General features: G+C 41.8%; 1 protein-coding gene across 1 annotated transcript in view; it reads left to right on the forward strand.

Moving 5' to 3' along the window:
- LOC121290431 (NXPE family member 3-like) overlaps nt 1-23,905 on the forward strand; it is a 42,734-nt gene extending 18,829 nt beyond the window's left edge. The window contains 7 exon segments of the mRNA XM_041210868.1: nt 2,163-2,194; nt 2,901-3,070; nt 13,409-13,957; nt 15,017-15,225; nt 20,369-20,542; nt 21,855-21,954; nt 23,868-23,905. Coding sequence (XP_041066802.1) covers nt 2,163-2,194; nt 2,901-3,070; nt 13,409-13,957; nt 15,017-15,225; nt 20,369-20,542; nt 21,855-21,954; nt 23,868-23,905 — 1,272 coding nt within the window.
- Nucleotides 23,906-24,418: the final 513 nt, after the last annotated feature.

Here is a 24,418-nt window from a genome sequence, read left to right on the forward strand (position 1 = left end):
TTGGGCATCCATCTAGTAGTGGGCAATCAGCAGCAGCAGAATTATACTGGGCCACAATCTGTAACCTCATGGCCCAGCCTAACCCCACGCTACCATTATCACCAAGCCAAGGAATCAACTCTGGTTCAATAAAGAGTGCAAGAGGGCATGCCAGGAACAGCACAAGACACACCTAAAAATGAGGTGTCAACCTGGTGAACATATAACGCAGGACTACTTGCATGCCAAACAGCATAAGCAGCAAGCAATAGACAGGGCTATGCGAATCCACAACCAACGGATCAGATATAAGATCTGCAATCCTGTCACATCCAGTCGCAAATGGTGGTGAACAATTAAACAACTCACTGAAGGGGGAGGAGGAGGCTCCCCATATATCCACATCCTCAATGATGGGGGAGCCCAGAACATCAGTGCAAAAGATAAGGCTGAAGCATTCGCAACAATCTTCAGCCAGAAGTGCAGAGCGGATGATCCACCTCAGCCTCCCCAAGAAGTCCCCAGCATTATAGATGCCGGTCTTCAGCTAATTGGATTCACTCCACGTGATATAAAGAAATGGCTAAAGGCACTGGATACTAGAGAGGCGGACCCTGACAACATTTCGACAATACTACTGAAGACTTGTGTTCGAGAATTTGCCACGCCCCGAGCCAAGCTGTTCCAGTACAGCTACAACACTGGCATCTACCTGGCTATGTGGAAAATTGTACACAAAAAGCAGAACAAATCCAGCCTGGCCAATTATCGCCCCACCAGTCTCTTGATCATCAGTGAAGTGATGGAAGGGGTCATCAACAGTGCTATCAAGTAGCACTTCTTAGCAATAACCTGCTCATTGATGCTCAGTTTAGGTTCCACCAGGGCCACTCAGCTCCTGACCTCAGTGCAGCCTTGGTTCAAACATAGACAAAAGAGCTGATATCCAGAGGTGAGGTGAGGGTGCCTGCCCTTGATATCAAGGCTGCATTTGACCAACTGTGGCACTAAGGAGCCCTAACAAAACTGTAGGGAATCAGGAATCAGGGGCAAAACTGTCCATTGGTTTTAGTCACACCTAGCACAAAGGAAGATGGTTGTGGTTGTTGGAAGGCAATCATCTCAGTTCCAGGACATCACTGCAGGAGTTCTTCAGGATAGTGTCCTAGGCCCAACCATCTTTAGCTGCTTCATCAATGACCTTCTTTCCATCATAAGGTCAGGAATGAGGATGTTTTCTGATGATTGCACAATGTTCAGCGCCATTCATGACTCCTCAGATACTGAAGCAATCCATGTCCAAATGCAGCAAGAGCTGGACAATATCCAGGCTTGGATTGACAAATGGCAAGTATCATTCACACCACATAAGTGCCAGGCAATGATCATCTCCAACAAGAACGAATCAAACCTTTGCTCCTTGACGTTCAATGGCATTACCATCGCTGAATCCCTCACTATCAACATCTGGGGGTTACCATTGACCAGAAACTGTCCTGGACTAGCCATATAAATGCTATGGCTACAAGAGCAGGTCAGAGGCTCGAATCCTGTGGTGAGTAACTCACCTCTTGACTCCCCAAAGTCTGTCCACAAGGCACAAGTCAGGAGTGTGATGGAATATTAACCACTTGTCTGGATGAGTGCAGCTCCAACAACACTCAAGAAGCTTGATACCATCCAGGACAAAGCAGCCCACTTGATTGGCACCCCATCCACAAACATTCACTCCCTCCACCACCAACACACAGTGGCAGCAATGTGTGCCATCGACAAGAAGCACTGCAGGAACTCACTAAGTCTCCTTCGACAGCACCTTCCAAACCGACAACCAATACCATCTAGAAGGACAAGGGCAGCAGGCACATGGGTACACCAACACCTGGAAGTTCCCCTCCAATTCACTCACCATCCTGACTTGGAAATATATCACCATCCGTTCACAGTCGCTGGAACTCCCTACCGAACAGCACTGTGGGTGTACCCATACCATATGGACTACAATGGTTCAAGAAGGCAGCTCTCCACCATCTTTTCAAGGGCAATTAGAGATGGCATTAAATGCTGGCCTAGCCTGGGACACCCACATCCCATGAATTAATTTTTAAAAATCCTTTTGTAATTTTAATAAATTTGGGACCAAAAGTCCTCAAACCCATTCAGTCAATGTAACAATGGTGAAGCATAATTCTTCACTCAAGCTCGGGAGTGGGACTGACTGGATTGTTCCCTAGGGAGCCGAATGGACTCGATGGGCCAAATGGTGTTCTTCGAAAATGACTCTATGTTGGAATGCTTGTGGTCAGACAATTTATTTGCAATAGGACTGGACCCACATCAGTATCAGTGCCACTGGCATACCTGCTGTAGGCGGTGTCATGCCACTGAAGCCAAAGTCAAAGAGCCAAGCAAAAGAATGAAGAAATCACTAAAAAGGGGCCCTTGTGTAAACTATACACCTGATTTCCCAATAAGTATTCATTTTAACACATACATCTTTTGGTATGCTTTATTCAAACTGTCCCTGAAAAGTGACCAATTACTCTGGTGTATTGTATTCCAATGGTCTGGTTTTCCCTTTGGACCTCCATCTTGACAGGCAGCCAAAATTACTCCATGGTGACTAATCATTCCCAAAGCTTTTATTAAAACATGAAAGAGATTAGAAAACACCTTCCACCACTTCTAGAAAACATATTGCTGCTAATTAGAAGTTGCTATGGATCACTTCAAATGCACAATACTAACATCCTGAAATAATAGAGAATTTGTCCTGAATACTACATTTTGCTCTTTCTCTGTATATATGTATGCTAAAGGTACACTGCATTAGCGAATAAGTATCCAACTTAGTTTTCAGCCTTGCGTCTTTTATTCACAGGCAAAGTTCTTGGAAAATGTGTCCCTGGAAAACCCCTGCTTTCACCATCTGGATTTTATTATCAGGACCAGTGGGTGTCAACAACCTGTAACATTCGGCACTATAACACTCCTGAAAATATCATGGATTGTCTCCATGGGAAAAAGGTTTACATTTTCGGAGATTCCACTATACGGCAGTGGTTTGAATATTTGACAGAATTTGTGCCAGGTTAGATTCAGCCATTGCTTGTGTGTTTGGTATTGCAGTGCAATCTGCTTTAAGTGTTAATTATGGCTGAAAAAATACACTTGTCAAAGCTTTCCATCTTGCACTCATCAGGACAATCGCAAGAGTACCAATGTCAAGGGAAGCAACAACTTTATACTGTATGAGAAGAGACTGCTGATTGGTTGGCAAGTGGACTCCGATTGATAGAGGCGTTGCCATGGAGAATGCACCAGTTAATGGTGACTGACAATTAATTGCCAAGCGTTGTTTGAAATTTAAACCAGGCAGTTTGACTCTGATTGGTCAATGCATTGCCCCAAGGAATGAACCAACAAATGGCAATTGCTTATTATGTTTAGGTGAAACAAGACCCGGAGACAGTAACCACCACCTAGAAGAGTGTGTTAAAAGAGTACTCAGACTCAGAGACTTAGCTAGCCCCTTTGTTTAGAACAAATAAATTCAGACATTCTCAGTCTGACCTCAGTGTGTGAGTTTGGTAAGACCATAAGACCATAAGACATAGGAGCAGAAATTAGACCATTCGGCCCATCGAGTTCAGCTAAATGTAAGCTGAGGAGGTTTGGTGAGGAGGGACGGGAGGTGCTCCTTTGCTTTTTCTAACTCTTTCACCCTGTAGGAACTGGTTCTTGCTCTGCTACAGGGGAAGAAGCTAGCTGTTTGGTGAGTATCTACTAAGTGGTCAAGGTCTATTCTATTCCTCAGATTTAAAATAGTACAGGATTTGTGATAAGATTAATAAATATATAAAAGAAAATAAATAATTGAATAAAATAATTAAGTAATTAATTACAGCACATAAGTATGGGAGGACAGGTGATGTTTCATTGCTGCAGCGAGTGGGAGCTTCTGGATACCAGTGTTCTCAAGGGCAAGTACTTCTGCAGTAAGAGTCTGCAGCTTGAGGAGCTTTGGCTCAGAGTTATTGAGCTGGAGACTGAGCTGTGGACACTGTGACACGTCAGGGAGGGGGAAAGTTACCTGGACGCTTTGTACTAGGAGGTGGTCACACCCATTAGGATAGGATCTTCTGATTTGGAAGGTGATCAAGGACAGGAGGGTGTGATTGTAGATGAGGCAGGTAAGGGGACCCAGAGGGCAGGAGTTTCAGCCTCTGCAATTGTCTGACAGGTTTGAGGTTTTTTCAGCTTGTTTGGATGAGAGTGGGGGCTGCAGGGTGGATGAGCTGACTGACCATGGCACTTTGGTTCAGGAAGCCATTCAAGTGCGGGGAGACAAAGGAATTTAGTGGTAGTAGGGGACAGTATAGTGAGAGGGATTGACACTGTTCTCTGTAGCAAGGAGCAAGAGTCCAGACAGCCATGTCACCTGCCCAGTGCCAGGGTTTGGGACATTCGCTCAGGGCTGGAGAAGAACTTTCAGTGGAAGGGGGAGGATCCAGTGGTCGTGGTCCATGTTGGTACTAACGACATAGGCAGGATAAGGAAGGATGCTTTGCATAGTTAGTATGAGGAGCTAGGCACCAAAATAAGAAGCAGAACCTCAAAGGTAACAATTTCTGGATTATTACCTGAACGAAGTACAAACTGACATAGGACAAATAAGATTAAAGAAATGAATGCGCAGATCAAAGTGTGGGAGAAGTGGGTTCTGGATTGTGGGGCACTGGCACCAGTATTGGGAAAAGTGGCATCTGTACCATTGGTATAGTCTACGCCTGAACCATGCTGGGGCTGGTGTCCTCATAAGCCGCATAACTAGCGAAGTAGAGAGGGTTTAAAACTGAATAGTGGGGGCAAGGGATCAAATTTGGGAAGATGTGGTAAATCAAAGTGTAGAGACAAGGCAAGAAAGATAGGTACTGATATGAGAAATGATAAACAGACCACGACTGGAAGGGTCAGAGAGTACAGATATAAGAGTAGATCAGCAGATAAGGATAAATGCTACAAAGATAATAAAAGGGCAAAAATAATGGCTCTGTATCTAAATGCACATAGCATTCGAAACAAAACAGATGAACTGGTAGCACAAATAGATATCAGTAAGTACGATCTGATAGCCATTACAGAGACATGGCTACAGGATGACATAGATTGAGACCTGACTATTCAAGGATACATGACATTTAGGAAGGACAGGAAGATAGGAAAAGGTGGAGGGGTGGCTCTGTTAATCGATGATGGTATTAGCATATTAGAGAGGAATGACCTAAGTTCAAGAAATCAGGATGTAGAAGCGGTTTGAGTTGAGATGAGAAAAGATAAAGGCAAGAAAGAAGCACTTGTGTGAGTGCTGCACAGGCTCCCTAATTGTAACTACACAGTGGGACAAGGCATAAAAGAAGAGATAATGGGAACTTGTCAGGAAGATACAGCAATAATCCTGGGGGATTTTAATCTACATATAGACTAGAAAAATCAGATGGAGAAATGTAGCATAGATGAGGAGCTCATAGAATGTTTTTGGGATAGTTTCTTAGAACAGCACATTCTGGAGCCAACCAGAGAGCAGGCTATACTAGACCTGGTATTGAGCAACGAGATAGGATTAATTGATAACCTCAGTGGAGGAACTCCTAGGCAGCAGTGATCATAATATGATTGAATGTTACATGCATTTTGAGGGAGAAATGAGTACATCCAAGACTAGCATTTTAAACTTAAATTAGGGTAATTATGAGGGCATGAAAGCAGAGCTAGCTAAAGTGAACTGGCAAATGGGATTAAGGGATAGGTCAACAGAGGTTCAGTAGCAGACATTCAAAGGGATGTTTCAGAACATACAGAATAGATATATTCCGATGAGAAAGAAAGTTCCAAGGGTGGGCCCTTCCAGTTTCAAATGCTATGCTATTATCTCAGCTGTGTCTATTTTCCTCACCCCCTTTGGGTAATTCTAACTCCAGGTTATCCACCAATTCCATCAGCTTACTCTTGGTTAGTTTCTGTAAACCAGTCGGAGTTACATTTTCCATCTGTAAAAAAGCCTTAGCAATTTCCAAAGCCATTTTGAATTCCAAACCATATAAGTTACCTCACAGCAGCTCCAAATCCTATGTCCAGTACCTCTTTACCTCCACATACTTGTTAAAAGGATTCACAGACCCCACCAATGTTCAAGGATTTCCAATCCCAGACCAATTATGATTCTGCATCCATCACTCGCTGTCCACATTTCAAATGCCAGACGAGCCCCTGCTTTGTTATGAGCCCAGCTGAGGTTACTCCTGGACAAGCCTGATCACAGGGTGGAACCCAGCTTGATAGACCTTAATCTTTATTTGTTTGCTTGGATACATGGAGAGTAGCTACTGAACAGAGGCACAGGGGTCAGCTGATGAACTTTTAACAAAAGAATAAAACATTTATTAAACAAGAAAAGATTAACTATATTATGATACTCCCGCACTATACTTGTACAGATTTATAATGGTAGCACAAGTTACAAAAGCTATTTTATACTCTAATGTCCACAGTAAGTACACAGTCCATGTAAATCTATGGCACCCTGTGGTCAGACACCCCACACTCTGAAACGAAGTGACAAATTCCACCTCAGCCAGATGCTAAGGATCTGTCATCAACTTCCTCCAGACGCTTGTCACATAGTGAGCCAACCAGTCTCACTGAACTCTGTCTTTCACATGAGGGTTTCCAATCTCCACTCTCCAAGACCTCACTTTGGAACCTTCTCCCAAACCGACTCTTTCTCTCACATGCCTTTCACAGGGTTCACCTTCAAGGTTTTGAACTCTCATTCTGATATTCCTCTTCCCTGGGTCAAGATGCATTCAAGATGTCTTCCACGCACTCTCTCTTCCGTCAACAGTACCACTGCTTCACATGCCCTTAGCAAAGAGTTACAGACATTCAGTTGTCTCTTTGGAACTTCTTGCCTCTTGCAAGGTGTTTTCACTTTAACTTTGCTTCCTGCAGCTTTTGTCTCTTTAAATCTGAAGGTTGGAGCCTTTCTCTCTGTCCTCACTCTTAACTGCATTATCAGGACCTTTTCCAGGTTTCTGTCATTCCTTTGACTAGAAGGTCTGCTTTGGACTTTCCCCTGTTTCCGTCTCACTCCTTGGGCCTTGGGATCATTTGGTTCTTTTGGGAAATCTGCAGCTCCCTCTCCTAGTGTCCAGTTTCTCTGGGGTCCTGGCTTTAAACTGAACTTAAAACTGCTGTTTCTTTAGTTTTTCTGTGCGTGTCTATGGCAGGGACCTGCCTCTCTGGACCCCTGCTGCTAGGCAAAAGCCCAATTCTTCTACTCTTGTGTTTGCTTAACTTCTTAAGTTGTAAACTCTCAGTAGAAATGCAAGCACCTTTTTAAAGTGAAACTAAAACTCCATTTGACCTTTCTTAACACAGAGATACAGAAATATAAATCAAACTTAAACTTTAAAGCTAAAAGTCATTCCTAACACCAACAAAACACAAATATAACTTACTTAAACTATCTCTATTTCGTAACAACAGTATCAAACTTAATGAAAAAGCATATAATTACACAAAGATGGGTGGCAGGTCAGAAGGTTGGAAAGAATATAAAGAACAGCAAAGAATGACAAAAGGATTAATAAGGAGGGAAAATTAGAGCACAAGAGAAAGCTAGCTAGTAATATAAAGACAGATTGTAAGAGTTTTTATAGATATTTAAATAAGAAAAGAGTTAACAAAATGAGTATTGGTACTATAGAAAGTCAGCCTGGGGAATTAATAATAGAAAGTAGGGGAGATGGCAGATGAATTAAACAGGTATTTTGCTTCGGTCTTCATTATAGAAGACGCAAATAACATCCCAGAGCCCATTATGACATGCAAAGAAATTATTACATGCTGCTACGGATTTAAATATAGCAAACATATCATCCACATATCAGAAATATGCAAGGGGTAGGAGGCTAGGAGTCATTCCGTCAAGGACTAGTTCCTCATAAAAACCAATAAAGATGTTTGCAAAAGCTGGGCCTAGAGGGGATCCCATGATAACACCATCTGTTTGGGCATACATGGTGTCGTTAAAGCTGAACTCAACTGCATGAATTGCCAAATTCATAAGCTCAATGAATATTAACGGTGGCAGGTCTAGATCGCCACGATATAGTGCTGCAGTGCAAATTAAGTGGAACATTGGTGAATGGGCTAGCAATGTCAAATGACCACAAAGACACTGCATTGTTATCGATGTGCAAGTCCTTTATGGCCTTCGCAAATGTGAAGGAGTCCTTCACTGTGTATCTGGAAAACATGTTCAAAACTGGTTGTAACAATTCATCCAATAATTTGTAATAATTTCCTTGCATGTCTTAATGGGCTCCATCCTGCGCTCAAATTCACCTTTGTAATGGAGCAGTCAAATGAACTCTCTTTCCTTAATGTACTAGTTGAGAAATCTGCCAGGGGGTTCTCCACCACAGTCTACCACAAGACTACCTTCACTGGTCAATACACATGTTGGGTTTCTTACAGTTCCATGCGCTATAAAATTGGCCTTATCAGCAACCTCCTAAATAGGGCCCAAGCCACTTACTTGCCATGCAGGCTTGATGCTGAAATAGGGCACATCAAAGACATCCTGTGAGAAAATGGCTACCCTGATCAGACTATTTCACGCTGTATATCATGTAAACGCATGAACTGGCCTAAGGTTGTCACTTTCGGCCCTGAAAAGTGCCCAATCTACCACAGATTACCCTGGAAGGGCAAGGCATCTCAAAAATTTGAGCAACAGGTGAAGCTAGCTGTTTCACGCTGCTGCTATGCAGTAACAACACAAGTGGTATTCTCCACTAACACAATGCTGCCATCAAGCCAAAAAGGCGCACTGCCTAGCACACAAGTGAGTAATGTGGTATATGAATTTCAGTGCCAGTGTGATGCTAGGTATGAAGGCCATACATCCCAAAGACTGGTGGATCAATTCAAACAACATGTCCCTTCCACTGTTCATAACAAGCAAGGTACAGACCGTACCCAACCACACCGTGCTTGCAAAATCCAAAACACAGTATCCAACATTAGATGTGATTCAGCGATTGGACAACATTTGCTAAATAAATACTCAGTGTGCTAAAAGTTATGCTGACAACCAATTTAAGATTGTCAGTCAGGCTTGCATTGTGGCACATTTGCATGTACTGGAAGCTACGTAATTAATGCACTTGGCCCTGCTCTTTGCAGACAGAAAAAAACATGTACACACATTGCGCCTGTTTCAGCTAAACAAAATAAGTGATAGCTATTCATTCCTCAGAGCAATGCCTTGACCAATCAGAGTCAAGCTGCCTGGCTTAAATTTCAAACAATGCTTGGCAGTTAACTGTCAGTCACCATTAATTAGTGCATTCTCCATGGCAATGCCTCTACTAATCAAAGTCCACTTGCCAACCAATGAGCCCTCTCTTCCCATAAGGTATAAAGTTGTTGCTTCCCCGACACTGGTATTCTTGCGATTGTCCTGATGAGTGCAAGATGAAAAGCTTTGACAAAATGTATTTTTTCAGCAATACTCAAGTTTTGTGCTACCAAATGAAATAAGTGTTAATTATAAGTCAGTTTAGAACTAATTTTGAAAAACTCCTCGGTCAGCACCCATTCGCTTGAATAAATAAAGTTATGGATCTTGACAGCTTGTCATTTATGCATGACACAATTTAAGCCATGATCCATGTGCCACAATTCATAAATAGTGTACAAATAAAATACTTTTGAGTCGAGCAGAATAATGATTAAACACAAGTTTGATTTGGTGAGATAGTGTAAAATGGCTGATAGCATATCAGCAGCCTGTTGCACATTTCTCCCAATTTTTACTTCTATTGAATATAATTGTAAAAATCTCTGAGGAAACTCTAGTAATTCTAGTTGGAAGATCTATGAATAAACCCGCACAAATATGTCCAGCCAAATGCCTTGTTTCTATACTGATATGTCCATGATTATATGAAAAGAATTATAATGTTACAGGGTAAAATATTGGGGATCTGGGATTAGAGTTGATTAAAGTCTTCGGTTCCGAAGTAGAGTCATTTGACTTGAAACGTTAATGCTGTTTCTCTCTCCACAGATGCTCCACAGTTTCTGTTTTTATTTCAGATTTCCAGCATCCGCCGTATTTTGCTTTTATTTTAGAGTTGATAACTTTGACATGGAGCAAGACATCCTGCTACGCTGAAACTTTTGTGATTCTGTCACCGGCTATAATGCATTAAAATGTTATATCTGTGTGCACTTCTGACCTATCAAATTTTACTTTCTGCGATAAAATTTTGTTACATTTTTGTGTCAACCTTTTCCCATTCTGAATTCCTATTCTCAGAATTATTTTGGAAGCTGCATATTGAAGTTGTCACACTGTAATCACACCTGTCATTAAATAATGCTGCTGTAAAGCCTTAGTTTTGCATCCCCAGCATCCTCTATGATAGAGAAGGTGAGGTGTTTTGTCACTTCTTAACAATTAAGAATACAATTAAGAACTTTTCCTCTTCAATCTCATTCACAAAGAAAAGCTGTTCCATTTGCTCAACATAAACTGCAAAGTCCATAGTAGCTGGATCAAAAGCCTCTAAAGCCCCCAATAATGGTGATCCCATCCTCATCGTCATTTGAAGTGTTTTGTCCCTTCTTAACAATTAAGAATACACACATAGACACACACACAGAGACACAGAACTATCTGCTTCTGAATCCCAGCTTCCTGTGTAAAAGAACAGAAGGTTCCTTTATTCCTTATTCTACACCAGAGGTCATTACATCCAGGACTTAGCACACCTTACTGTCGGTTTTTTTTATATAACACTTCTTTTTAACTAAAATGTCCTTTTACAAAAAAGCATAAACATTAAACACAAATATCACAGATGGTCTTACACTCCAACACCTCAACTTCTCAAACTAGCTTTTTCAAATTGCTTACAATAGCAAATGAAAGCATTCTATAAAGGTAAGGACAAAAGGCATGATTTGAAAATGGGGCTAAATCACACCCTGGGTCAATAATTCCTTTTCTAACCCCGCTTCATGTGAAAGCACAGGAGGGATAATTCTAAATGAATCCACCTGGCTGGAAAATTAACTTCAATGGAAAGTGAAATCGAGCATTGTGTAAAACCAGTGGCCAGTCTGACAGCATTAGTTTCCCATTGACAATACCAATGTGCATCAACTAACATCTCATCAAAAATCTTGCATATGCACTCCCAGGCTGACTAAACCACTTTCCATTACCATTATCTTTTTTCATAATAGATCTATTAGAGAATCTTAGAACCTGACAGCACTGGAGGAGACCATTCAGTCTTTCTGTGCCAATTCATTGGAAGAGCTTTCCAATTAGTTCCACTTGCAAACTCTTTCCCATATACAAATTGTTCCTTTTCTGATATATATCCAATTGCCTTTTGAAAGTTGTTGCTGAATCTGCTTACTTCATCTTTTCGGGCAATACATTCCAGAACAGCTCACTGCTTAAGAAAATTCTTCTTATCTCCATCGAACATCTTTTGCCAATTTTTAAAAAGTCTATGTCCATTAGTTACAGACCTATCCACCAGTAGAAACAATTTCTTTTTATTTGCAATATCAAAACCTGTCATAACATTGGACACCTTTTCATCCCTTAACCTTCCCTGCTCTAAGGAAAACAATCCCAGCCTCTCTAGTCTTCCCACATGTCTGAGGTCCTTTATCCTTGGTATTATTCTGATAAATCTCCTCTAAACTCTTTTCAAGCCCTTGCCATCCTACCTACAATACTCCAACTGAGGCCCAACCAGTGTTTTATAAAGGGTTAGCATAGCTTTCTTGCTTTTGGACTCTATGCCTCGATGTAAGAAGTCAAGGATTTAATATGCTTTTTAATAGTTTCATAAACTTGTTCTGTGGCCTTCAGAAATTGTGTATGAACCAAATCAAAAGCCAGATGGAAAAATTTGGATGAAAAGTAATTTGGCGGCAAACATCTACGGCTCACTGTACCACAATAAATGTGGAGATGAGTTCCCAAAAGACAATGGTCAGAATTTTACGGCCCCATTGTGGCAGGGGTAAAAGGCAGTGAGCCATTGAAAAGGCCATTGACTTCGGCGGGACCACAAAATCCCACTGGCGTAAAATTCCGCCCAATGTTAAATCAGGAGTCAGGTGGAACAGGAACCAAAAGATTTGCTTTTGCCTTTGGAATAAGTACAGAAAACTGGCATCCTTAAGTAAGATGTTTTAGGGAACAGGCAGAGGTCATACAGCAACGCTCTCTAATCCCTGAATAGAGATGAAATATGGGGGAGAATTTTCCCCCTGTTGTGGGGAGGGTTGGGCAGGAGCGGGCATGGGCAGGAGCAGAACCAATCGCCACCCGTGATCAGCTGCGTGCTGCCATTTTACGTGGGCGGGCCAATTAAGGCCCACCCAACATGACATGCAACCGGAAGCGCTAAGCGCTCCCTGTGTGGGCAGGGGAGTAGGCTGAGCCGGGGCCTGCGTTCTTTCAAGCATGCATGCAAAAGAGTGCAGAAATCTCCCAAAAGCACAGAGCTGCATCAGAGAGGTCAGTTTGTTTCGTAAAAATTTTTAAAAAGGAAAAAGAAAATTCTTAAACCATGTCCCCCCTCATGTGACAGTGTCACATGAGCTGGGACATGTCTATGAATTTTTTTGAAAACTTTTATTAGTTTAGAAACCCTCATGAAACCTCATCCCGCCCGTGGATGAGGTTTCATGATAAATGCAAAGGCCGCCTGGGCTCTTTGCCTGCCCACCAAACTTAAGGTTGGACGGGCAGCTCAGTTAATTATTTCAATTGGAATTTTAATGGCCTTAATATGTCTTTGATAGTCCCACGGGCATTCAGTCGACTCCAGTGCACACCCGCCGAACTCAAGATCTGAATAATGTGCGGTGAAATCGGGACGCACACCCGACGTCATTGCGCGTCATTTTACACATCGGCGAGTGGGCCCCATCCCCTTTCACCAAACCAAAAATTCTAGCCATGGAGAAATGAAGCCATTATTGCTCACTGGAGATAATCGATAAACGCTCCATCATATGAATTTATCGCAAAAGATCATTTGCTAGAGCTAGTTGAGAAGGTCATTCTACTCTACTGGTTGTAAAGTTTTTTTTGTGTCCAATGAATGCACCAGGGTGGGTTGATTGTGATGATATAATGATGCATTATGGTGTGTGAGCAATACCATTATTGAATGAAGCTGGTTCAGGTTGGGTAGAGTAGGACAAAAGAAAAGGCTCCATTTTGATGTTCTGAGGTTCAAATAATATCCTTTCTGTCTTCATTCCTCTTAATTATCGTTTGCAATAAATATGACTCAGTGTTAATCATTGGTATCTGTTTTAGGGCTGAGGAAGTTTGATCTCGGCAATTCTAAAAAAACCGGCCCTCATCTCGCTTTGGATATAGACAACAAGATCAAAGTGGAATATTATGCCCATGGCACACCCATCCGAATCTTACCCATTTCAAGTCAGGATCTACCATATATTGCAAATAAACTGGATGAGATTAAAGGAGGAAAGAGCACCATTATAGCCCTCACCATATGGTGTCATTTCAACACTTTTCCAGTTGAATCGTACATCCGAAGGCTCCAGAACATCCGCAGGTCAATTCTACGATTGCTGGACAGGGGTCCAGACACACTGGTTGTAATAAAGACTGCCAATGTCCAGGCCCTTCCACGGGACATCAGTCTCTATAACAGTGACTGGTATTCCTATCAACTAGATTTAGTGATGAGAAAGATGTTTGAGGGCATCAACGTGTCATTTGTGGATGCCTGGGAGATGACAATAGCACATTAACTGCCTCATGAATTACATCCCCAGCAAGTCATTATAAAGAATGAAGTAGATGTGTTTCTTTCATATGTATGTTCTTTGGAAAAGAGTAAAATTCCATTTCAGATTTGTTCTAGTTAGTTTTTGGGAATCGTGGAATATTAAATGATTTAAAGTACAATAAAAAATAACATTGCTGTCAAAACTCTAACTTTATATATACATACATTGTCGTTATTTCCACAGGGGTTCTCCCTTATGTGGCATGACTGCCAATGAGGGTTCACTGCATAAGGGATGAACCATCAGCCAGCAGTGTCAGAACTGCAGGTGGAAGTTTCAGCCTGCAGCAATACCACAACTGGAGGGGACACTCCATTTAACATTCTTTAATGGCTTTTAAAACAAGTGAAAATTTTTCAATGCGTTAAGTGTGGTAACATTCATTGAGACATAGCCACATTCAGGTTGCCTTTTGTTGTACACAAATCATATGTTAAGATGGGAGAAGAGATATCATGTTGTTTGTTTTTGCAAAATCTTTATGTCCAACTTTGTTATTGTCCTGTTGTGAATGCATTGGAGTCTATTCCAGTGGGTAAAAAAAATCAGCATTAATGGTACAGGAACCACCTCAAAGTGAAGTTGGTAGATTGCTGATGCTCCAGCTGCTGATATTTATTTAGGTCATTACAATGTGATTATCTGTTTCAGGCAAATAGTCACTTGACTATTCAAATCAGGCAGCTATGATGCTGTTAAGCCTCAGCTGAAATTTTAAGGGACATGTTGGTGGGATGAGCATCCTAACAAGTTGCCCTTGAAGGGACAGGCTGGTTTGAAGGTATACTCAAAACATTTCTTATCATATTTTTGTGGAGTTTCCTCCTGGCTTCACAAATATTGCAGGTTGCTGCTGACTCAGGCGGACACCACTATCACAACCATCCAATCCCACATGTTGCCTATGGACATATGTATGGGTTGGTGCAACATCTGATCCACCTGATACTGCATGAGCCAAAGTCGGTGAACGGCTATAGGACAACCATTCTGGGTGTGTGCAGCTTCCTGGTAGCATAGAAATGTGACCCCAAACCTGTCATGACACAGGGCCTCTCTGCCTGAAAGTTAGTATCCACCACCCTGAATCCTTGCTGGGCTACAGTTCCATTGGTGACTGTTGCCCTCTGGTCATTACTGGATGCGAGCATAGAAAATAAATATAATAACCGCAAACATTTAAGCTGGATCCTGTTCCTTGGTCAACATCTCCAGCTCTCATTGAAGAACAGATCAATGAAGAACTATTGGGAATGCAAAGATAATGGAAAGAGATACCAACCTTTCGCATGTGAAGATATCAGTAGTCATTTGGTACTACAGAACTCGAGTATTGCTGAAAAAAGAGACATGTCTAAGCTTTTCGTCTTGCACTCATCAGAACACTCACAAGGATATCATTATGAGGGGGAAAACAACAATATATACTGTATGTCAAAAGTGCTGATTGGTTGGCAAGCGGCATTGCCATGGAGAATGCACCAGTGATGGCATCACAGTATCTTTACAGTGCAGAAGGAGGCCATTTGACCCATTGAGTCTGCACTGGCTCTCTGAAAGAGCATTCCACCTAGTCCCACTCCCCTACCTTAACCCGTAAACTTGCGCATTCTCTCTTTTCAGGTAGCAATCCAATTCTCTCTTGCATACCTCGATCGAACCTGCCTCCACCACCGTTTCAGGGAGTTTGTTCCAGACTCCAACTGCCCTCTGGGTGAAAAAATATTTCCTCAAATCACAGTTACTCCTTTTGCCAATTATTTTGAATCCATGCCTTCTAGTTCTTGATGTTCTCTTGAGTGGAAACAGTTTCTCATTTTTTACCATGTCCATACCCCTCAGGATCTTGAATACACCCATTAAGTCTCCCCACAGCCTTATTTTCTGCAAGGAAATTAGTCCCAATCTCTCCAATCTATCCCCATTGCTACAGTTCCTCATCCTGGGAATCATTCTTGTGAATCTCCTCTGTATTTTTTCCAATGCCTTCACATCCTGACAATTAACTGCCAATCATTGTTTGAAATTTAAACCAGGCAGCTTGATCCTGAATGGAGTCAAGACATTGCCCTGAGGAATGAGTCAGCAAATGGCTGTCACTTATTTTGTTTAGCTGAAACAGGTGTAATGTGTGTACATATTCTTTTTGTCTGCAAAGAATGGGGCCCTTTGTACAAATATATGTAGTTTCCAGCACACGCAAATGCACCACAGTGCGAGCCTGACTGACAATCTTAAATTGGTTATCAGCACAATTCTTAGGACACTGAGGATTATTTAACAAATGTTGTCCAATCTTGGAATCACATCCAATATTGGACACTGTGTTTTAAGTTTTGCAAACATGGGCTGGTTAGGTATGGTTTGTATCCTACCCGCTGCAAACAGCAGCTGGGACATTTCAGCAATACTAAAGATATTGGCTATTGAAGTCAGCTATCTCACCCGTTTCTTTTTCAATGCTACAGGTGCTTTGTCTTTAAAGTGGTGACTGTGAAGCAAGCACATATTTCTGGTGCTGGTTATGCCTGACGCCATTTTGATGGGAACATTAGTGCAAATGCAGGGAATGACCATCCAAAGTTCAGAGTGTAAACATCTACATCAATTAGCGTGTAACATTGCCTTAACACCAGAGCTGCCAGTTATGGGCATTAAGGCTTCAGCTAACACCCTTCCTCACACAATGGGACTCGTGTAAAGCAGCACAAAGGATCTCCTCCCACCCCCCACCCATGCTATTCAAGGGATCATCAGTTACTTTCAGGTTGGTTGATGGTTAATTTTTATTAAATCTTACGTAGCGTTTGGTGGTTTCCAATGTTGATTAAGATTGACAAATCTATATGGAGTAGTGTGGCATCAATTACTGTGAATAGAAAGTTGTCAGGAATTGCAACTTAGGTGTGGCTTAAATAGGTTTACAAAAGAAAACATTGAGACAGAGATTGAATAGAATGAATCACAAATAGAATGCAAAAGTTTGGACTTTGGTGCAGAAGGAGAAGGAGGCACTTTGTTTTTGCCTCCGATGCTTTTAGTGGTTTATGTTAAAGATAAACATATTGTTTAATCTTCCTAATTTAATGGCTGCTCTGGTTCAGTTGCTAGCACCCTCACCCCTGAGCTGAAAGGTTGTGGACTTATGTCCCACTCCAGGACTTGAGCATAAAAATTAAAGCTGACGCTCCTGTGCAATACGGAGAGAGCGCTGCACTGTTAAAAATGCAGTCTCTCGAATGAGACATTAAACCAGAGTTTCATCTGCCCTCTCAGGTGGATGCAAGAGATCCACGGCACAACTTCAAGGAAGAGCAGGGAAGTTATCCTTGGTGTCTGGCCTGATATTTATCCCTCAATATCAGAGTAACAAATTATATGGTCATTATCACAATATTCTTTTTGGGAGCTTGCTATGTGCAATTTGGCTTCATGTTTCCTACATTGCAACAATTAACTGTTGAATGGTCACAGACCTGAAATGTTAATTCTTCTTCTCTCCACAGATGCTGCCAGACCTGCTGAGTACTTCTAGCATTTTTCATTTTTATTTCAGATTTCCAGCACCTGCAGCACTTTGCTTTGTATTATTTGCTTCAAAAGGACTTCATTGGCTATCGAATATTGTGGGATCTCCTGTGGTCGTGAAAGGCATTATATGCAAATCCTTCTTTATTTTTAATCTGTTTATCACTTTAACTAGATTAAATAATTAATTAAAAGGTTAAAAACTATAAAGTAGGCATAATTAAAGTAGAGAACGTCCAGAACAGAGAGGATCCTAAGTGAAGGCAAATTCAGCAAATTCGAAAACAACAAAACAAAACTTAAGGCATGACATCACAGGGCGACAGGCAGGTAATTGGTTAATGAGCATTATTATTGTTTTTTTTCTTTAAGTTAGGACAGTGGGTTAAATTAAGAAATTTAGTTAGTTGTCTAATAAATAGAGGCATAGCAGTGCACTTCGGCCCCATTGAACGCACCTCCTGTGACATGTGACATTTCCAGGACAATTCTCTTGTTCTACACAACCACATGTGCAGGAAGTGCCATCAGGTGGAGGAGCTCGAGTTCTGGTTTTTGGAGTGTGAGCAGCAGCTGGCGCATCCCCAAGGCTGAGAGTTACATGGATAGTACATTCCTGGAAGTTGTCACAGCGCAGCTTAAGAGTGTGCAGGGTGGAGGGGGAATAGGAGAATGCCAGATGGTCAGTCAGGAGCAGGCACATAGTGCTGGAGCCCCACAGTGCATCTTGCTTTCTAACCACCATTGAGATCTGAATACTGATAAGGGTAATGGTGAGCACAGCCAGAATCAAGGCTGCTGCACCATGTGTGGCTCAGCTATAAAGAGGTGAGTGGAGGAAGGTTGGTATAGCAATAATGATACAAGTGTATAGTTAGGGGAACAGAGAGGCATTTCTCTGGCCACAAGCATGGTTCCAGGATGATATGCCTTCTCTCTGCTGCCAGAGTTAAGGATGTCACTGAGTGACTACAGAACACCCCGAGTCAACAGCCAGAGATCGTGGTCTTTATAGTTACCAATGGCAAAGGTAGAAAGAGCAATGATGTCCTAAAGGTAGATTTTAGGGAACTAGGAATGAATTTAAAAAGCAGCTCCTCAAAGGTCATAATCTCTGGTTTACTCTCAGTGTTATGTACGAATCAGTACAGAAATAGAAGGATAGTTCAAATAAATACATGGCTGGAGAAATGGCGCAGGAGAGAGGCTTTGGATTCCTGGGATGGTGGGACCTGCCCTAGGGAGGGTGGGGCCTGTACAGGGCAGATGAGTTGCACCCCAATATGGCCAGAACAAATATAATGGTGGAGAGGTCTAGTGCTGTGGGGGAGGTTTAATCTAATTTTCAAGGGGATGCGAACCTGAGTATAGGTACAGAAAGAAGGGGAGTAAAGAGTCATAGAGTCATTATAGCACAGAAAAAAGTTGTTTGGCCCATCAGAACCTGGAGGAAATGGAAAGCAGAAAATTAGTAAACAAGTAGGAAGACAGCAAAGAAGTTTCTCAGAGATTAATGGTAAATACGTCAATGCAAGGAATCTAGTGAATAAGGCAGACGAGCTGAAGGCACTGATAGGCACTTCAAAGTATGACATCAAAGCTATTTCTGAAACATGGGCAGTTCAGCGTTTCTGGTTTTGCCAATGGGATACAGAGGAGGATTATTCAGTTATCCCCAAAGCTTTTGTTTAAATTCAAACCAGGTAAGTCAACTCTAATTAGTCGAGCATTGCCATGGGAAATGCACCAGGGACAGGCATCCCCCAAGCTTTTGTTTAACTGGAAAAGGTGTAATGCTTGGGTATGACCTTTCTGTTTGCAAAGGACATGGCCCTGTCTATGACTATATGTAGCTTCTAACAACCATAAGTGAGCCACATTGTGAGCCTGACTGATAATCTTAAATTGGTTGTTGGTGTAATTCTTAGCACAATCAGGATTGTTTAGTAAGTGTTGTACAATTGCAGGATCATATCAAATGTTGGACACTGTGACCTGACTTTTGCAAGCTTAGGCTGGTAGAGTACAGTCAGTACTCTGCCCATTGCAAACAGCCAAAGGGATGTGCTTTTTGATATAATCCACTAGGCATTGGGACTTATAGACTACTACCTTGCATCACACTGGCACTGAAATTCATATACCACATTCCACATTGGTATGGTAGACAAAGCATCTTTCTGACTTGATAACGGCATCCTGTTAATGAAGAATACCACCTGTTTTGCTACAATGAAACAGTGAGTTTTGCCTGTTGCTCAAATTTTAGCAAACTTTTGCTCCTGTGAGCAAAAGCATTTCATTCAGGCAAAGAAGCAGCTGTCAGTCCTCAGTATTAAAAGGCTTTCCAGCCTGTCAGTGCTCAGCCCCTTCAATCACTGCTGTCCACTCACCTTATTCAACCTGGCAAATTCCAGGAAGCCCAGAATACCTGTGATCTAAAAGTTAAAGACAGAATATAGGAACAAAGATGCACTCAATTGCCTTTTAGCGTATGTTAATAGCAGACTCTACTGCTGCACGCTACCAATGTGCTCAAGTTAAAGGAGAAAGTTGGCAGTGTTCTATTAGTTTTGGGACATCTGGGAATTTTTGATTGTTTAACCTGCTGCAAGCCCTAATAGCCACCCACCCTGGCAGGTTCAAAATTCCCCTCACACCATGAAGTAGACAAATTGTATCAGGGATGAATCTTCTTGGGAATCCTGCCAGCAGAAAAGTCATTACAGTGAGTAAGCAGGAGAATCCCTGTGGAAACTCATGCCAATTATCCCTAATCACGAAACAGAAAATGCTGGAAGCGGTCAGCGTCTATAGATGAAAGAAATGAAGTTAACACTTCAGATGTAGATCCTTCAACACAGGCTGTGAAACACTGGCAGCTTCTGTAGTTTTCTTTGTTCATTCCTTCTCATGTCTGAATCCTTAGGCTGTTGATGGTTTAATAACACTGGCAGGTTTACAGGAGCTGGGAAAGATATCACAGAACTTTTACAAGACAAAATTCAGATGTTGTGGCAGTGGAGGGCAAGGACATCGAGAGGCAACATGTTTCCTTAAGGGTTATGTCCTTACCCAGCCCCCTGCTAGTGAAGATGGACAGGTAGGCAGTAGCTGCAACCTTATTTCTGCCTATACAACAGCACCACTGGACATCCTAGCTATAAGTTTGTCATGAACAAACAGAGTACCAGGTGGCCAAGAGATTATTCATCTCTAACCTACTCAAATCTTCAAATGGTTACATCTCAAAGACAATTGGACAAATAGATATGATCTACAAATGAGTCAATGCCCAGGCTCCTACTCCACTCTCCTTAATCCATCAACGGAAGCTAATGGAAGCTTTATGGAATCATTGTTCATGAAACATTTCATCAGACTCTCAGCAAAATGTTACTGAAAAAAAAACTTACATCCTGGACTGTTTTATTCAATTTTTTGATGGGCTTGTGTCTTGTTTAACTAACGTTTGAAATTACTTTCTTTTTATTTATTCCTCAATGTCTGTGTAACTAATCTGCTTGCAAATAAATTTGACTTCATTTTATCCTGAATGGACAGTCTGATATTTAAGGGATTTCTAATGGACAGGTAAGCACACTGAACCTCAGTTGATCAGCTGCTCACGATACTGTAACAAACATATTAGTCCTACACAAGAAATACTGGACCATTCATAACAAGCAGAAATAAACAAGTGTCAGCATGTAGGGGAGCTCATGGAAACTGCCTGATTGCTATGAATGTGACTCAAAAGCATTTGGAGGAAACATGAATAGTAACAACAAACTCCACTGTACCCATTTATCCCACAGAATGTGGCTAATTGAAGCACCTGTACCATTCCTTGGCCTTGCAACTCTGTTACCATCATTGTGGGTCTTAGTTTAGTTTGTCATTAGTTCAGATTGATAGAGACTGCCAGAGGCAAATTGATAAACTTTACCTTTTATTAAACATTTTTCTAATACAGGATGAGGCTTAGCATGAGGCTGCATGCAGAATCATCCCTCAATAGGCTCTGTTGTCATTGGTGATGTAGATTGTCCATTTACATGTTTAACATGAACCCTTTATATACTACATTCCAACCCCCACCCCCACCCCACCCAGGTCTTTGATGCTATTTGATCCATTATTTACATTATCCTGCATCTCCCCCTGAAGACCTGTGGTGGTGGTTTCACCAATCTCCCCGATCTTGTTCTCAGGTCTCTCAGAGGGTGTATAGGATTCAAATTCTCTGTGTCCTCTCTCGAACACAGTAAAATAGTATGTGAATCATTAGGGAATACCAGCTCGCTGTTCAGGTTGTCTTCCTGATCTTGTGGATACCTGGCCCATTCCATTGAAGGTCTTCTTCCTGTATATAAGAGTGTGCTTCTGTTTCTTTTCACTATTCAATTTTTCAGTTTCCACAAGATAAACTTATGGTTGTAGTGTTTTTTGCCGAAACCAGGCTCTTGTGGTTTTGGTCACAAATCCTTACTGACTCCCCTGCCTGGAGTTCTGGTAAGTTATGTACTCTATGGTATTGATTATAGTTCTGGTTTCATTTGCATGATAGTTATCCTCCTTCTCCCTAACTCCCTCTATATCTGATACTATGAGGAATGGCATAAGTGCGTGTGGAAAAGCAGGAAGTTGAGTCCACAGTCGTCTTCCCATTCGATGTTCACATGAAGCCAGACCATTCTGGAGCACTGTGGAATGGTGGCTCAGCAGTGCCAAGATGATATCGTCATTTTTCTTCAACAAGTCCTTACTCCTTTTTTGTCCCCAGATACTTGGTTCAGTACTGGAACCATACCTGAACACCAGCTTGTAGGTTTTGTTACAGGTGACATTACTCCCTGATGTAGCATTGACTCAATTTCTTGCTTTGCCTTCTGTAAAAGGGGGTGTGAAACATTGCTTTGGGTGAAAAACGGCACTGGTTTGACATCTGATCTCAATGTGATGTGATAGGCTGCTTTCAGTTTCCCAACACCTCTAAGTAAGTTTGGAAATTCTGTCCTGAATTATATCAGTATGTCTTGCCTTCCCAATTTTGCTAACCTATAGATACGTTTTAGATCTGAGCAAACTTTTTGGCTTAACAGTGAATACTCTTAGTTTTAGATCACATAGAAAGTTTCTGTGCTGTCTCTTCCTTTGTACTGAAGCGTGGGAGTCAACTGTCCCTTGAACATCAGTTGAAAGCCTCCTGGACCATGGAGTTGTATGGTCGATGGCAAGAGGAAGTCTTGCTTTAGCCACTACTCTGTGTCTGAAAGAATTGAAATGTCCTGTCTAGTGTTGAATTTGAAGTTTGTTTATGACCATTGACCATAATGTCTGTAGAGGGTGGTGGTGTGTGTCATCTCCAACTCTGACTTCTGAGCGGTTCAAATCGCTCCCACTCCCTGGGTTCTAGGCCCTGGACTTATTTGGGGGTTGTGTCAAAGTACAGCAGACATCTGGTTTTGGTGCAAGAAAAAAACTGAGTCTATTGAAGTCACAAATGAACCTATAACATTTGGATTACACTGAGATTATACAGACTTACAAAGTACATTTAGTTAAGGATGGGGAACACACGACATAATGAGGGAAAATCACGCTACTAATCCCCTTACCCTTGTCCCACCCCCAAAGCCTAACTAAATTGAACTAGGAGAGATCAGGGATCATGCTCACCAACCAGGGTTCCTTGACAGTTCGAAATCCAGCCAGGTAAGCCGGTTGCAGTTTTGGGCTACGCTCTTTGTGTCTTCTGGTGCCTGCCGTCCCCACATGGTCCTGGTCTGTGGAATCTGCAAAGGTTCTTCAGTTGGATGGAGGGCGCGGTTGTGGGTGGTCGATCTTCGTGGAGGGCTGCGGATGCGGCCTTGTTGTCTTTGGTTGAGCCTGCCACCCCATGCCACTCACCATGGTGTTGCATGTGGGCCTGCAAACCTCCAGATCGCCTTCCTCCACTTGGCTCAGCTCCCTGTTTAAACTCTGCAAAACTGCTTCCAACTGCTCACTGCCCAAAACTGCTTTGAAAACCTGCCCACTGCCCAAAACTGCTTTCAAAATTGCTCACACTCAGATCTGCTGGCACATTTATACTGTTTTTTTTTCGAATTTCTTATCTCAATCCAAATCAAGGTTAGTTCTTTGTTTGATTTTGGTGGGCTTTCCCAGGTGATTGATGTCTCATTGTTTTTAATGGGCTTGCATGATGTTTATCATTGTCTTCCTGCCCCTGTAACTAGTCTTGAACTGAAAGCCATTGTATGTGTGGAGTATTGATGGGTTCGCATAATTGCATTGATTGTGGTCTTCCTGCCCCTGTAGTTAGTAGCGATTATTTATGCTAGATTTTGATGGGCTTTAACTTCGTGTTGATTGTTTTAAAGGGAAGAATGCGTATTCTGTCTCCTCTCATTGCCTGGTTTCAGGTAAAAGCCCAAAAGTCACATCCTTGTTGATGATATGAAAAATGTGGGAATTTTGAGAACCCTTCATGTCTGCGATCCAATAGTTCCCATTAGATCCTGTAAGTTCTTCCAAGAATGGCACTTCATGGTCTTTTTCATCTTCAGTTTTTGAATGCTATTTGCTTTAATTGGTTTCTCTTTAAATTTTTGAGTTGGGAGTTTTTTGCTGCAGCTTGCAGCTTTAAAATGCCCTCTTACAGGAATGGCACTCTGCATTTTTTGTTGGGACACTCTGTGTCAATGCAACATTTTCATTACGCCTTTTCCCGCCACATAGAGATACTGCAGTTCCTTCATTTTTTCAAGGTTTTTATTAGGTGAGCTGCTACTTCTCTGTCCTTCAAACTACATTGTTTCTGTTATTTTCTCCACAAAATTTCCCTGTCACCTCAAATAAATACATGATTTTGCATTTTCACTTCTGCCTGCCTTGTTAACTACTTAGCCTTCAATAAGGTTAAATCCTTCCTTGACTGCAGAAAATCTGATAGTCTCCTCTAAGGCTCCTCCAG

The sequence above is a fragment of the Carcharodon carcharias genome, chromosome 18 (assembly GCF_017639515.1).
Source record: "Carcharodon carcharias isolate sCarCar2 chromosome 18, sCarCar2.pri, whole genome shotgun sequence".
NCBI classification, from domain to species: Eukaryota; Metazoa; Chordata; class Chondrichthyes; order Lamniformes; family Lamnidae; genus Carcharodon; species Carcharodon carcharias.